Source organism: Protobothrops mucrosquamatus, unplaced genomic scaffold, assembly GCF_001527695.2.
Source record: "Protobothrops mucrosquamatus isolate PMUCROS unplaced genomic scaffold, P.Mucros_1.0 scaffold1070, whole genome shotgun sequence".
In the NCBI taxonomy this organism is placed as follows: Eukaryota; Metazoa; Chordata; class Lepidosauria; order Squamata; family Viperidae; genus Protobothrops; species Protobothrops mucrosquamatus.
The window spans coordinates 57,773-73,301 of NW_015387298.1; the positions used below are offsets into that span (position 1 = coordinate 57,773).

A 15,529-nucleotide genomic window follows, 5' to 3' on the forward strand; every position below is an offset into this window, starting at 1 on the left:
TCTTTTCATTTATCCATTAATAATTCTGTTCCCTTTTAAGGATCTTTCAGAACCAATACCCAAACCATCTGCAAAAACATTTGGTTATCTCTTTTTAATTTTTATGCCCACGACGCTCTCCTCTTGTTTTATGTCTCTATTCAACATTTCAAGAACTAAAGTAAGAGAGAGGATAATGGCCCTCTTGCCTTGTTCCTTTTTGTATCTTACATGGTTTGGTTAAATCTCCATTAACAATTTCTTGTGGTTTCTGGGAAGTATAAATAGATTTTACTTTTAAATTTTGTTGGATATCACCATAATCATTATTTTTTTAAAAAGATAAGTTGAGGGTAGCAAGAGAAGTGACCACTGTGTTAGTTTATGCCAGTGGTTCTCAACCTTTTTAATGCCGCGACCCCAACCGGTCGTAAGTCGAGGACTTAAACCAGTCGTAAGTCGAGGACTAAACCGGTCGTAAGTCGAGGACTAACCAACCGGTCATAAGTCGAGGACTTTCCCTGCCCGGGAGCGCTGCGCATGCGTGGTTCCGCCCCCTGCGCCGGCCGAGGTGTAGCTGGCAAGCAGCAGAGACGGAGCAGGCCGACCACCAGCTGGCCCAGCCCAAGGGAGGTAAGGCACCCGCTGGAAAAGGGGGAAAAAATGGACAAAAAAATGGTGGACACCCTTGCTTGGCAACCCCCGTGAAATGGTCGATCGACCCCAAATGGGGTCCCGACCCACAGGTTGAGAACCACTGGTTTATGCTTTAGCAGAACAGTGGGAATCTCACTGCTACACTAACATGTACCTTCTTTCTTATCTAGGGAGAATTTGCTAGGAAGCTGTCTAATGGTTCTGAATTATATCGAGCACCTTACCCAGGTCGTGTAAGATTCTCTAACAATTTTAAAAATGGTGATGCTAGAATTACGCTTAATAATGTGACCATGCAAGACAATGGAACTTATGAATGCTTAATCGAGATAAAAGATGTGTTCCCTTCAAGAAGTGTCGACGTAGAACTTTTGGTCCTTGGTAAGGCATTCACTCCTTTGTATTACTGCCAGCCAAATATCTTAATTCAAGAGTATGTACAGTAAACAGGAAGCGCTGCCTGCAGTTAGTCTGAAACACTTTCTTCAATAATTCAGTGTGGAATATAATAGACACTCACTGTGTGTATATTGTAAACTTTTGTACAGTGCAGGGATGTAGACTGTATTCTAATACTTGAGAAGCAGTACTGATGACACTTGAGTGTTTTAGCCAGTTTTGCTACTTGATTGAAATAATCAAGAAGGCAGATGAACCCAGTTTTGTCTTTTCTGAAGATTTCTAGAATGCACAATGTCTCAGAAGAGGACGTTCCCATCATTTGCTAAATCACTTTTTAACTGGAAGTGCTGGTGAAAGAATTTCAGACATGTTCTAGAACCGTGGTGGCGAACCTATGGTACGCATGCCACAGGTGGCACGCAGAGCCCTCTCTGTGGGCATGCGCGCCATCGTCCCAATCTGGGTTTTATAAAACTTTTTGCTTTAGGCCTCTGCTGCCGTGTGCAAAAAAAAAGGTTCAATCAATCAATCAATCAATTTCAACTTCTCACGGGAAAAAAAAAGATCTCGCAAAGTTGGAATTGATTGATTGAACTTTTTAGTCCCGCCCAGTCTGCCATTACCACTGAAGCCATGCTCACCCAAAGGGCCATGCCCGCCCAATTGGCCACACCCACTCAACTGGACACACCCACTCAATTGGCCACACCCACCCAATGGGCCATGCTCACTCGGCATCCAACTATACATAAGTGGGTTTTGAGTTGTAGTTTGGGCACTCAGTCTCTAAAAGGTTCGCCATCACTGTTCTAGAAGCACGGGCATTGTCATCAAACTGTGGCATTTTCCCCGTTATTATATAAGCATAAGTCTGTATGAACAAGCTAAACAGGGAAGATAAATTGCATCTCTCTAACAAAAAATATTATTTCTAATAAATGGATTTGAAGAACTAGAATTACTAGTAGGCTTAAAATTTAAAGACTAGGGGATGGGATGGGATGGGATGTGTGTGTGTGTGTGTGTGTGTTGATGCTTCTCTCCTTATGTTACTGAACCTGCTCATGGTTATTGTTTTCTTCTCATCTCTTTTTCCAGTGCGTCCATCCAGTCCAGTGTGCAACATTATTGGAAACCCAGAATATGGTCAAAATATTAACCTGACTTGCAATTCTGTAGAAGGATCCCCGAAACCTGACTATACCTGGCAAAGTTATGATGTACAGAATCAAACCCGGCCACTTCAAGGAATAGCCCTAGGAGGTATACTCTTACTTCTCATTAATATAAATTAATTTTTTTACTTTCATTTTGTATTATTTTAAGTCTATCTTCATCATTAAAATGAGGATGGTCATTTGAATTTCTTAAAAATAGTTTTCTGTATGGGAAAAAAGTATGACACAGTATGTTCTTTACTCATACAAAAGCCACCTGGGACATATTTTATCCTCTGCCTTAAAGGAAGTTTTAAAATGTGAATGACAATCAGTGGTTTGCTATACGTTTGACTTTAGCATCCATTGTTTTGATACAGCTAGCTGAGTCTGCAGGGCCAATTTCATTCATAACTTTAGAGCTTCCCAATTTATGGGAAATGGTGGTTTTAAAGGAATTTTAGAGATAATCATTTCTAAATATTAATGATAGGAACTTTTTATCTACAACCAACTGTGTTTAAGCCCCACTTCTGCAAGTTACAAAAATAAGCCAAAATGATATTGCTGCAGGATGAGAAATAAAGAGAGGCTTTGCTAATGAGTACCCTTCTTTTAATTACTGAAGACTACATGTGCTTAAAAAACAAAACAAAATAGCTTTCTGTCTTTCCTGAGCATTTCTATGATGCCTTTATTTTTCCTGTAGTTCTCCACTATTCATTTCCTTTTAGGACAGTATGGTATATAATGATGCAGAAATGAGTAATTCAACATTCCATCTATAAGGTCTCATTTCTTTCCAGTGGGAGGTTGTTCCATGCTCACAATCATTCTATTCCCATAGCAATTCAGAATAATTGCTTGGTTCTTGTTCCATGGCAATTAAAACAAGTACTTTAATGTCTGCTCCTTGCTCTTTCAAAAATCTTGATAAAGGATCAATGACCAACCATCATGCATTAATTTTATTACAAGTAAAAGTATTCACTAATTGCCAGGAAGTAAGAGCATGCATGATTAAAATCTCACACTATTAAATTGAAGTAATATTCATTTACATGACTGGTATCATAAATAAACGCTGTTAGAATATCTATAATTTTGAAGCCAAAATGTGTGAGCTTGGCTACTTGGGTAGAAGAAAACATTGGACTTTGCTGATGCAGACATTATTGTCAAATGAGGCAACATCTCATTCAAAAATGTTAGGGCTCACTTTGGGGAAGGAAATCACAAACAGTTAAATGTAATTGCATTTTATATATTAAATCTGTGTTCTACATCCGTTTTGAATGTGAGGCCCAAGGCTCTTATTGGAAGGAATGAAACCATGTCAGTTTCCTGCAGTTTGTGATTTTGTGATTTCTCTCTATCAAACATCTTTGATACTCTCTCAGCTAGACTCAGAGAAAGACAATCTCACCAAGGAAAAATTATTCATTTTCTTTGACCCTTATGTTATCATATTTCTTCAACTGCACAGTTGGAAAGAGATGTCAGCCATATTATTAGACCAAATGAGAGGCTCGTGTGACACATTCTGGGAGATAGCAAGCTTGTATAGTTTCCTATAACACGCCACATGAGCCTAACATTAGCCTTACTGTATGATACTTAGTATGACATGATACCTGGCTTACTGTAGCTGGAAAATGCTATCCTGTTATACAATATTGTGTAAACTGAAATGTACTGATAATTGAAGGTGAAATAAAAGAGGACACCATCTTGTTTAACACAACAGGCCTTGCACAAAATCTGACACCAACACTATAATGAATACAAAAGGGAAGATAGCTTCTATCCTGGAAAATATCAAATAAAGCCTTGATTAGACTTTACTGAGTTGGGAAAGAAAATATATTAGCAATGTATACTTGCTGTACACCAGATAGACCTATAGATGGTAGCATCAGATCAGAAAATCTTCCCTAAATGCTAATAAATTACTTGTATAGCATTGTTTATTTCTTTTTCTTTTATTCTCCTTTTTCTTATAAAACAGTATAAGAGAAATATTATCTGTAAATTTACAGTATAGAAGAAGAATAAAGATTGTCTAATCTCTCTGCCTGTTTTTCTATTTAAATGTTATTCATATGACTGAAATAGAGACAGTATATAAAGTATAAATATTCACATAAAAGCCCAAAAATTGAGCAAGCAACAACTTCAAATTGTTTGGTCAATATGCTTTATTTACAAATGACTTTGTTTATTGTACTTCTTTACTGTCCATTTGTAGGAGTTCCTTGTGCAATATGTAATAAAATAAAGCATACTATAAATCGTTTTAGAGCAATGTAAAAAGCCTACAATATAAAACAATATTGTAAAAACAGTATAAAAGTCTACAGAAAATACAGCACAACTGATAAACTAAAAAATTAAAAGAAGCAGTAAATAATGGCGTAAAAATAAAAGAATGCAATCATAATAATAAGAAACATAGCATAGATTACAATAAAATATTAAAGGAAATAATTTATGTATAATATATTTCCCCCTCAAATGGAGGATTCCAAGTTAATGCTTTCTTATCAATATGTGCAGATTTTCTATGCTCTTCTTTTATTGCACACAATTTTTAAGTGCTGCTTCTTCACTCAATCACTCTTCTCCATTGCATGACGCTTGAGTCCGAAGATTTGCATGAAAAGGAAATTCCCCCTTATTTATTCATTCATTCTGTTTGAATGTGCAGTTTTTTCAGGGGCTGATTTTCATTCATTTCATTCATTCATTTATTGGACTTATATGCCGCCCTTCTCCCCACAGGACTCAGGGCGGCTCACAGCATATTAAAACAATATAAAACATTATCCCCAATAAAAACCAATTAAAAACAAATATTTGTCGCTGTGTCTTATTAAAATCATTAAAATTGTCCCTATTTAAAATTCACCCTAGGCCAGACTCGCTTGCTGAAAAAGCCATGTCTTGAGGGCGCGGCGGAAAGCTAGGAGATCCGGAATCGTCCGGATCTCGGGGGGTAGTTCGTTCCAGAGGGTGGGGGCACCCACAGAGAAGGCCCTCCCCCTGGGGGTCGCCAGCCGACACTCCTTGGCCGACGGCACCCTGAGGAGGCCCGCTCTGTGGGAGCGTACCGGTCTGTGGGAGGGAATCTGTGGCAGAAGGCGGTCTCGGAGATATCCAGGTCCGATGCCATGGAGCGCTTTAAAGGTGGTAACTAACACCTTAAAGCGTACCCGGAAGGCCACTGGTAACCAGTGCAGCTCGCGCAGCAGCGGTGTTACGTGGNGAGGTGACGAGGGCATGAGTGACTGTGCGCAAAGCGTCCCGGTCCAGAAAAGGGCGCAACTGGTAAATCAGGCGAACCTGATAAAACGCCCCCCTGGTCACGGCCGACAAATGGTCTTCCAGTGTCAGCCGTGGATCCAGGAGGACACCCAAGTTGCGTGCCCTCTCTGAGGGGGCCAAAGTTTCGCCCCCTATAGACAAACCAACCTACCTGATTCAAGAACAGGTCCTCATACTGCAATGTACAAATGGCTTGACTGGGTATCTGTGGAGATTCAAGTTGCTATTATGGGAGACATTTCTTGCAATATTTCAAAGTTAGATTACAATTTATTCCTTATCCTATGGCCAAGAGAAGAATTACGAAATGCATGGAAAATGATCAGATTCATGGCATTTAACTAATTTAAATTATTAATTTAATTGTAGTCTTTGATCCAGGTCTATTTACTTCCTAGTGCATGATCCCCAGCACAACACTGAAGGCTAAGTACTGTTCCTGAACTATTTAGAATATGCATTGTATAGCATATTACAGCTTTTTTGTTGGGCAAATAAAGAAACATTTAAAATATTATTAGGAATGAAGCTTAGAAATTTCTATATAACATATCATTTCATATCTATGTCTCCTGCTCCTCCAGGTAAAGCAAATATTATATACAGTCTCTTCTCCATTTATTGTTATAGTCAAGGTAATCCCATGAAGGAGAGAGAAATAGTGCTCAATCACCCATAACATGTCATGGATGATTTTCAACCTTGACTTATGGATATTAATCTCGCTTCTCAATCACTACGCTACAATGCCAATCTATGTTACGGTACAAGACGAGATCTGCTGAGGGCTCACTTTCAACTGCCGAAGTCACTGCTACTGCTCCCTTTGATTATCATTGCATTTCTCTTGTCACATCAAAAAAGGCAGCATTGTAACAAGAGTAAGATGAAACACTTTCTTAAGCGCATTTTTCTCTCTTGAGGGGTATACAGTTTAGATAAGAAGGAGGGAGCATGTGAATAAGCAGTGGGGAAGTAAGTTGGAAAAAATCCACTAAAGACATCTTGTCTGAAATTTCTTCAAAACTGGCAGCCAACACTGCCATCATGGCTTTCATCCAAATGCTTATAGCATAAGCACGTATCCATAAATATGTCCTCTCTCATCAGTATGCTATGATTTCGTAATGCTGATTCCCACAAATAATGAAATTCTTTAGAAAGATGGAGAAAACTTTGCAGATGATAAGATCATCTTTGCCTAACCTGCATAGATCCTTGCTAGTCCAATATAATTTTCAGGCAGACGGCCTCGCCGGGATATTAGCTGTGTTCTATTACTAAAGGTTTATTAATGGATTCAGCATATTAGTCACATGCACTACACCAAGTCTGTTTACAATTTATTTCACAGAGAATGCTAAGCTTTGTACAAATTTCACTGAAAGGTCTCACCTGCATTTTATATTTGCAATAGTTAAAAATATGCTATTTCTAGATTTGTGAAAATATAATTCCTTATCTGGAAATAAATCAGAAGGACAAGAAATCAATTTGTATGTTTGAAAATTAAAGCAAAAGTCATATACAGTTTTGAACCACAGATGCTATTACAGTTAGTGAATAGCTATCTGAGTTCTAATTATTATTATATTCTTTTACATAGTACATCCTTTAATACATTACTTTCCCTGAAGGATTTAATATATCATGCACACTTATAAACCTTGGTTTACCAACCATAATGGCTGTGCTTGCACATTATATTCAGTCAAAAGCAAATGAACCATGTCATGAGACTTTCCCATTGCGTTGAGTTAAAGTACTGCCCACCAATCTTTGAGTAGGGAGAAAATTATACCGGTATGAAATCTATTTTCTTTTTGCTATACTAAGTCTCTTGACTCTGTTCCCACTTACTGCCAATCATCTAACTTCTCCCAAAGATAATTGGTGACAAAACCTGACAGATTTTATATACCTTTAGGCTGTCCTTGGATTGTGTTCAAATAAGGTGTGTATCTGTGTGAGGGGAATATTACTTTAAGAGTGATAGCAGTAAGGATGACTTGAACCTGACTTTTTTTCCTGCGGAAAAGAGAGAAATGTCATCCAGAATCATCAGAAAAAGATGTTGCCAGGACATTGGTGTCATGGTTAGGTGTGGAAGGGGAAGGAACAATACACAATGTGTGAACCCAGCCCCTGGTTGTTTATAGGGTATTTTCTCTTTGCTTAACTTATCATTGAAAATAAAACTGGGACAAGACTACGTTATATGACTTCTTGACTTCTTAGTTGGTGTGCTAAAAGATTTTAGAAGATTACAAATGAGGTCAACAAACATAGCAATTGAACTTTATTATTAGGATTCCTTGTATCATGTTTTATGGGATTATACATCTGCTATGAGATCATCATGCTAAACTGATTTTATATATGGCAAAGTAAGAAACAGTGAAAAAAAATATTTTTCTGCTTGAACTTTGCTATGTGATCGGACCATTTTTCTTGTTTTCTACCAGGAGTGCTAATGCTGAACAACATTTCTATAAACACCACCGGATACTACATCTGCGTTTCCCAGAACATTGTTGGAGAGAACAAATGCAATATCACGGTTGCTATTCGACCTCGTAAGTGTTTGGAGATGCTTGGATGGAGTAGAATTAAATAGAAGAGAATACCCCATCGATAAAATAAGCCCATAAGTTTTTTTAGATCAGGCAGAATAGCTCACAATAAGAATTACATGTTTTACTGGCAGTTGCCTTCTGGAGTGCTGTCCTACAATTAAGCACAGATTCTTGCTCATTCACTTTTTACAGGCCTTCCTAGATGATATTATCAGATCATCCTCCATTTATGTTTTGTCCACAGCAGAGCTCTTTTTCTGCCTCTAAGAGGTATATTTTGTGGTATTTATGGTTATCTGTTATGTAGGTGAGCCAATTACACATCTGTGTGCCACAACAGACTTTCCCTAATTAAAAAAAAACTTGTAAATGGTTTAACTTTTTTTTTTTGTTTCAGCCTATACTTATTTTGGAGTAGTAATATAAGTGATGAAATACAGCTTTTAAAAAGAAGTTTAACCCAAAACATTTTTCAAATTGTGGGGTTTTTTTGGTGGTGTTTTATCATCATGGGGAAAAAGGGAGTTATTTTATTGTTTGCTTCTACTTTTTCACTAAACTAAATAACTGTGCAGTGGCTCCACAATTAAGGACATGTGTCAGCACATTTAGTAACTGTCTGAAGAAGGTATTGTCAGATGAAAAGTCTAGATGCATTTTGTCTGTGCAACCTATTATGTTCCATCTACCAGAATGCCAATGAACAAAATGGAATGCACAAACAAAAATCTCTAGATTCTGTTCAATTAACGTCTTGATCAAGGGCAGTTTATAGCAGTCTCTCAGCCCCCATTATAAATAATAACAAAAATTCCTGACCACTATGATACTGGAAGTACACTGAAAAAAAATCATATTTTTTAAATGATATGGAAGATTCCAATCGTGCCCACATGTCTACTTTCTTCCCTAACTTCATTTCACCCATTTTAAATATTTCTCACCTGGTCTGGTATTAATTAAATGATTCTCTGTGTTTAAAAGTAAAAGATAAATTCTGCCACTCTTGTATGTCCTCCCTTTATTAAGGTAGAGCAGCGTTTCTCAAACCTGGGAACTTCAAGATGTCTGGATTTCAAATGCCAGAATTCAACTTCCAGAATTTTTGGGGTTGACATCCACATTTTTAAAAATGCGGTAGAAACCCAGCTACAGAAGCGACAGGTGAACAGGGGTACAGCCCCACTTGCCACTTGTGCAGAACCATCTTCTCTCCCACCCTACCCCGCCGGTCACAAAGCCGGAAAGTTTGGGGAACTCTGTGTACAAGACAGAATTTTTTTAATCTTCATTTATTTCCTGATAATTTTTTTCAATAATATTAATAATGTTTTTTATACTTCAAGTATAACTAATGTCAGTTATCATTCCTTGACAGGTAGGCTAGAATCACACTCTACACCCAAGCGAACTGTACCCTGTGTTTTTATTCTTTTTGTGGAAAGTTCTGCTGCTTAATTACTCAATTTTCTTTAGTACTCTGCTGATATTCAGGAGAATATTTTTAAACATGTTCAAATCCCTAACAAATGTGTTTTCTAAAACACAGCAGAAGGGCTTATCGGTTCTGTGATAACTAACAGCTAGTCTTTTCTTTCTACAGCATCCATGAACATTGCTCTTTATGCTGGGATCGTTGGTGGGATCCTTGCTGCTATCATTATCATAAGTGTTTTGGTTTATTGTTGTTGCTGTAGGAAATCAAAGAATCCGGAATATGAGGCAACGTGAGTGTCGTTTGATAAAAAATGTGGGGGTGAGATGGGATAGGAAGAGAGAGAGAGAGAGACTGTCTATTTTAGAGGTAGGGTATAAATTTCACACCTAGTTTTTTTTTTCCTTAAGATTATTTGCAGCACTGTTCACAGTTGGGCTAAATAAAGCTTAGTAATGTCAGTATGGTTCGTAATAATGGGAAATTTGCATATTGTGAATTAAAATTTAGTCAGTATTTTCCTGACTCTGACACTACCATATTATTCTACACCTACAGATTTGCTCATGCCTGATATAGCAAAACCAAGCACAGTCTTTCAGCCCTTTCATCAGGTGCATTGTTAAAAACTATCTATGCATCTTTTCCTTTACAAATGATTGGTGGATTTTAATTCCCATTCCATAAAACATTTTCTAGCTTTAAAGTATTCTTCTTAAAATTATACTATTCAGATGTAATATATTACTGCTTTATTGGGGGGGGGGCAGGAGGTGTAGTAATGATAAACCAATTGTTTGAGATAAATCTATTATGCCAGGAAAAAAGCTATGACATCTAAAAGGAGAACAAATGAAATAAAAATAGTAATTTAGAAATTATTTTACAACATCATTCTTGAAGTTAGAAATAGATTTTTGAAAAGCACTTTTTATGTAGCTCTTAAAGGCTCTTAATTTAAGCAATTAAAGTAGTACCTGAGATCTTTCAGGTACATTCTGTGTCCCAAATAGTCCCCTTGTACATCAGGCTGAAATGTCATTTCACTTTTGGCATATGGCCCTCAACATATTTCAGAAGCCTGGTCTGAGTGATAAATTTCCATTCTTCAAACGCCAATTATAAAGCTCCAGACTTTTTTTTAGCTTATTCTAGATAATATAAATATAACTGCTGAAAGACAATATTAAGAATATAGGAAAATCTTTCATTCTGTCACACTGAAATTTATCAAATAAGAACGTATTTAGTCATTGTTTGGAGTAGAAATTACTCGCCGCTCCCTACTTTTTAGAATTGGCAAACCACACTTGGTAACACATACTTCTTATTAAGTAGTCCCAAGTCACTTCGAAGGTTTCAGATTTTAACAATTACCTAAAAAGCGTAGTATACATTTTTTTACCATTTCCACATTTGGATATGCATGAGTTGCATAAATGAATTCATCAAACATCTTGAGTATATGAATACACCAAAAAAAATTTAACTACTTCTTCCCAGCCCCACCTCTCTATTCATTTTCTTGGCATGTTTCTAAGCAATCTGATTTAATTTATACAAAAGGCACACTGGTTAAATAAACAACAGAGGAAGACAGAAGAGCACAAAGGATCAAGAATTGCTTGACAGATAAACAATATAAAGCAAAATAAACACAAGAAAAAATATTTGTATAGCACATTTGGTTGAATTAAGGAAACTGAAATGATTAATTTAATGTTTTCTTAATAGTGACATATCTACTTTTTAATGCTTGTCCAAGAAAAGAACACTAGTCGACTTCTCTAGAGAGAACTACTTAAAAAGTATTGGCCTTGGAACTGCAAACTTAATTGTAGCTTTCTTTTTACCAAGTCCCTCTGAATACAGGATTTAGTTACAGCAAATTAAATTGCCAAATTGGTTTGGCAATTCCAGTTCTGCAATAATCAGAATGAGTCTGGTAGCATCTTTTCAAAATAACACATTTTATTTTAAGACATAAACTTTTGTGAGCTGCAGCTCACTTAATCAGATGCATGTAGTGGTTTAACTTATTTTATTTTAAAATACAGTGGGATGAAGTGGGAGTGTGGAGAAATACTGCATCATCAGCTTATTTACAGTAACTGCTCTCTCTTACTCGGTTGTGCTGGTAAAGCTTCTTTGTTCTAAAACTGCTACTTTAAGATCTGTAATGGAATGTTTCATGAGATTAAAATGTTTTGCTACTAAAATGTCCTTGTTTTGAAACCCGATATCAAATTTGTGTCTGTAAATTATTTTGTGCAAAAGTGCTGGGGTTTGCGATGGTGCTACTTTATTAGTGTAGAGCAGTGTTTCTCAAACTTGGGAACTTTAAGATGTCTGGACTTCAACTGCCAGAATTCAACGGCCAGAATTTTGGTGTCCACATTTTTTTAAAGCTGCCAAGGTTGAGAACCAATAGCACAGCTATAAACATTTGGGCTTGTTGCAAGTCCCAAAACTTCATACACAAAGTTAAAGGCATCTTTACATGTTCTTTTTCTAATGTGATAAATGCCATCATTTGCCAGCAATACCCCTCTGGATTCTATGTAAGTCAAACTGGCCAAATTGAGTTTAAGTGCATCAACAAGTTTCAGGCTATCTCAGAAGGCCTGAAAAAACACAATGGGCTTTGGACATATTACAAATATTATTTCATAATATAGTTGTAATTTGACTCCTATGGAACCTTTACTTAAATAACTCCCACCCCACTTCATCCCAGTGTATTATAAACTGTCAGTTAAAGCATTCGATGTAGATAAAGACCCACTAAAGATCATATTTTCTATGGTTGTTTGGTGGTCACATTTTTCCAGTTTATCAAAATGGATACAATGCTTAACTGTATTAAATGCCTTACAGAAGTCAATGTGTACTACATCCACAGCATTCCTTTGGTCAACTAATTTAATCATCTCATCAAAGAAAGGAATATGATTTTTTTTGGTATCACCTGTTTTTAATAGATCAATTTTACTTCTAGTAATCACTCTATTTGTTTCTAAGTGTTACAAACTCATTGCTTAATTATCTTGTCTAGAATTTTCCCAGGTGTTAATGTCAAACTCATTGGTCTGTAGTTTCCTGGGCTCACTTCCCCCCACTTTCCTAAATATTTGGTTCTTTTCCTTCGTTCTCTAGGTTTTCTCAAATACTTTAGCTAGTGGCTACATCTATCACTTCCTTGAACATCCTGGGATTTAATTCATCTAGCCCAGGAGACTTGAATTCAATCCAAAGTACTAGCTATGTTACCAATTTTATACTTATTTTGATCTACATTTCTTGTCCACTCCTCACAATGCTACTTCTGACAATTTGGGCTGCTATTTCAATCTGTGCAATTGCAAACTAAGAACTAAGCAAGTCAACTTTCTCTTTGTTGTCTGTCATCCTCTCACCATCTCCTCCAACAAGTGGACCAGCTGTTTCCTTGACTTTCCTCTTCTTCTGGAGATAGCTAAAGGATTGTTTTTGTTTGTGATTTTTGGCATTGATAGCAAGCATGATCTTATGCTGAGCCTTAGATACCATCCTTGTAGATTCAGACCATTTCCTCATATTTTGCTTTTCTTATGTCACACTTGTTCCTTTTGTTTCTCTCCTTTGTTTATCTTTGTTTAGAAGAGAATATTTGTAGCTCGGGGTTGAACTGTGTGGTCTTTGGTGGTTTCTGAGCTTGATTATTTTCTTGTTTCTTGTAAATATTTCATTACCAAAATAGGTAACATCATCAGTGTCATTATACCTAGTTTGGTAATGAAACATCTACAAAAAAACAATCTAGCTCAGAGACCACCAAGGACCGCAGAAACTGGTTTCATTAGGTGTCTCCTTCCTTGCCTGTCTCCACCCTCTTTGGTATTGATTGTGTTTGGAGCCTCAATTACCTATTTTTTCAAGAATTTCCCAACTCTCTTGAACTATTAATTTGAATCTGAAAAGATGCTACTAGACTCTATTTTTTTGGCTACAATAGGCTAACAGAGCTGTCCTTCTAAATGTTCTTCAATAATGATTCTATGAGTTTATTATTGCAAACCACTTAGAATAGCTTCTAGGTGATAGGCGCACCATAGAAGTTTAATAAATAAATAAGTGCAGTAATTATTATAACTATTTTTAATAAAAAAAACCATCCTCTGAATTAATCCTTTTATGTTTAATTTTTAGGGAGACAGAAAATACATTCCAACCTAAACATGAGAATGTTGTAATCCGGGGACCTTCCAAAGAAGAGATTCGGGATGAAGAGGAAGAAAGGCTACAGGTGTGATTTGTGTTTCAGTTGTCTAGAAGCAAACACTTCCAAACCCTTCTTTCCAAAAGAAAGAAAGAGAAAAAGTTGATTTATAATTAATATTACTTTTTATTCAACAAATGGGACCTTATGCATTGGGAGTAGGATGAAAATAGAGAATGAATAACCATGTAAAAGACACAGAAGGAGGAGGAAGAGGAGGAAGAGGAGGAGGCACAAAGCCGAATAAGAAAAGCTGAAATAAAAGGTACCTCAATTGCCAGGATCCTTCTCATCTGCTTGCCAGGAAGAAAAGAAAAGAAAACTTTTGGGAAGTGTTATCTTGTATCATGGATTTTATGCAAATTCTATATGCAGCAGATGAGAATTCTTCAACACTGACATTTTCTGCTATATTTGGAAAACAGAAGCAAAATTAAAGCCATCTCAGTTTCTATGGAATGCTTTTAGTATTATAAGACAAATATATAAAATCTATGGCCTCAGTTATGATTAGTTAGTTATCTTGCAGCATCTATGCACTGGATACTTGATAATCATTTGGCAGACAGGGTGCAGATCATATTAGAGCCATTGAGACTATGCTTGTTCCCCTGCTATTCCAGTAGTGACATATATTTGGAAAGATGTTGATTTCCCCTGAATTGTATATATTACTCTTGCTATATTTCGCTACTTCACTATCACAGGTATCTATTGACCAATATGTGCCTCCTGTCATCGTTCCGACAGACAGAGACAAATAAAGCAGAACTCCGAGGCTTGCAAATTCCTCAAAGAACATGTTTATTGATCCAAAGTATCAGCACGTCAAAAGTGAAACCAAGTCTGAATAGACCCGTAACCATCCCCAATACAAAGTTAAGAAATCCCACCCCTAAAGCTATGCAAGCTACTATGTTCCCCCATACATCTTCTTGGCGGCCTTTTCACGAAATGTCCAGCCTGCAGTCCTGGGAGCAGCCGATGACCTTGGTTTCCACGGGAGAAAATCTGTTTAGTCTAGTGAAGCACCTGGTAACCCCCCTCCCTCCGTGCTATGTGTCAACCAAAAATGAGTAGGGGAAATCGCTGCAGCCACGCTCATTTTCAAAGTTGACACCTCCATTGTGCCTCCAACTGCCTCCATTATTTTGTTTCTGTGTTTTTATTTAAATAGCCATGCTCTCTTCTAATGCACTTGCAACCACAAAGCACTTGTTTAGAAAGAAAACTATAAGTGCCTCTCCTGCTATTCAGAAATGTTTAATTTTCGCTTTTGTCTGCTGGCTTTTTTATGCTTTCTGCTAGCACTGCACCAGTGCAATTATACTGCTAATAATGATTTTATTTAAAAAAAATTAAAGAAAAGAAACTTAATTGCAGCTGGCTACAGCTTTGAATATATGGTCTATTAATAATTTTTATTCTAATAGTTTGCTATATTTTGGAAGTTGATTTTTTTTTAACTTAAAATACTCCCTCGCGATTAAATGTTGAGATATTTCAACACTAGTAAGCACTGTTAGCCACAGATCAGCCAAATGGGAACAGAATGCCTTGCCTAATTATTGCATCATTATCTTTACTTTGTTAGAATGTAGGATTTAGTGAATATTTAGTAATATTTAGTGAATAGAATGGTTGCAGGAATTGGGTATCTCTAGTTTAATGAAAAGGCGACTAGGAGTGACATGACAGCAGTGTTCAATATTTGAAGGGCTGCCACAAAGAAAAGAGGGTC

General features: G+C 36.8%; 1 protein-coding gene across 1 annotated transcript in view; it reads left to right on the forward strand.

Annotated features, from left to right (window-relative positions):
* GPA33 (glycoprotein A33) overlaps nucleotides 1-14,567 on the forward strand; it is a 29,339-nt gene extending 14,772 nt beyond the window's left edge. The window contains exons 3-7 of the mRNA XM_015820122.1: nucleotides 807-1,017; nucleotides 2,137-2,301; nucleotides 7,985-8,095; nucleotides 9,699-9,822; nucleotides 13,719-14,567. Of these exons, the coding sequence (XP_015675608.1) occupies nucleotides 807-1,017; nucleotides 2,137-2,301; nucleotides 7,985-8,095; nucleotides 9,699-9,822; nucleotides 13,719-13,821 (714 nt within the window). The 3' untranslated portion in view covers nucleotides 13,822-14,567. The remainder of the gene's footprint in view (nucleotides 1-806; nucleotides 1,018-2,136; nucleotides 2,302-7,984; nucleotides 8,096-9,698; nucleotides 9,823-13,718) is intronic.
* Nucleotides 14,568-15,529: the final 962 nt, after the last annotated feature.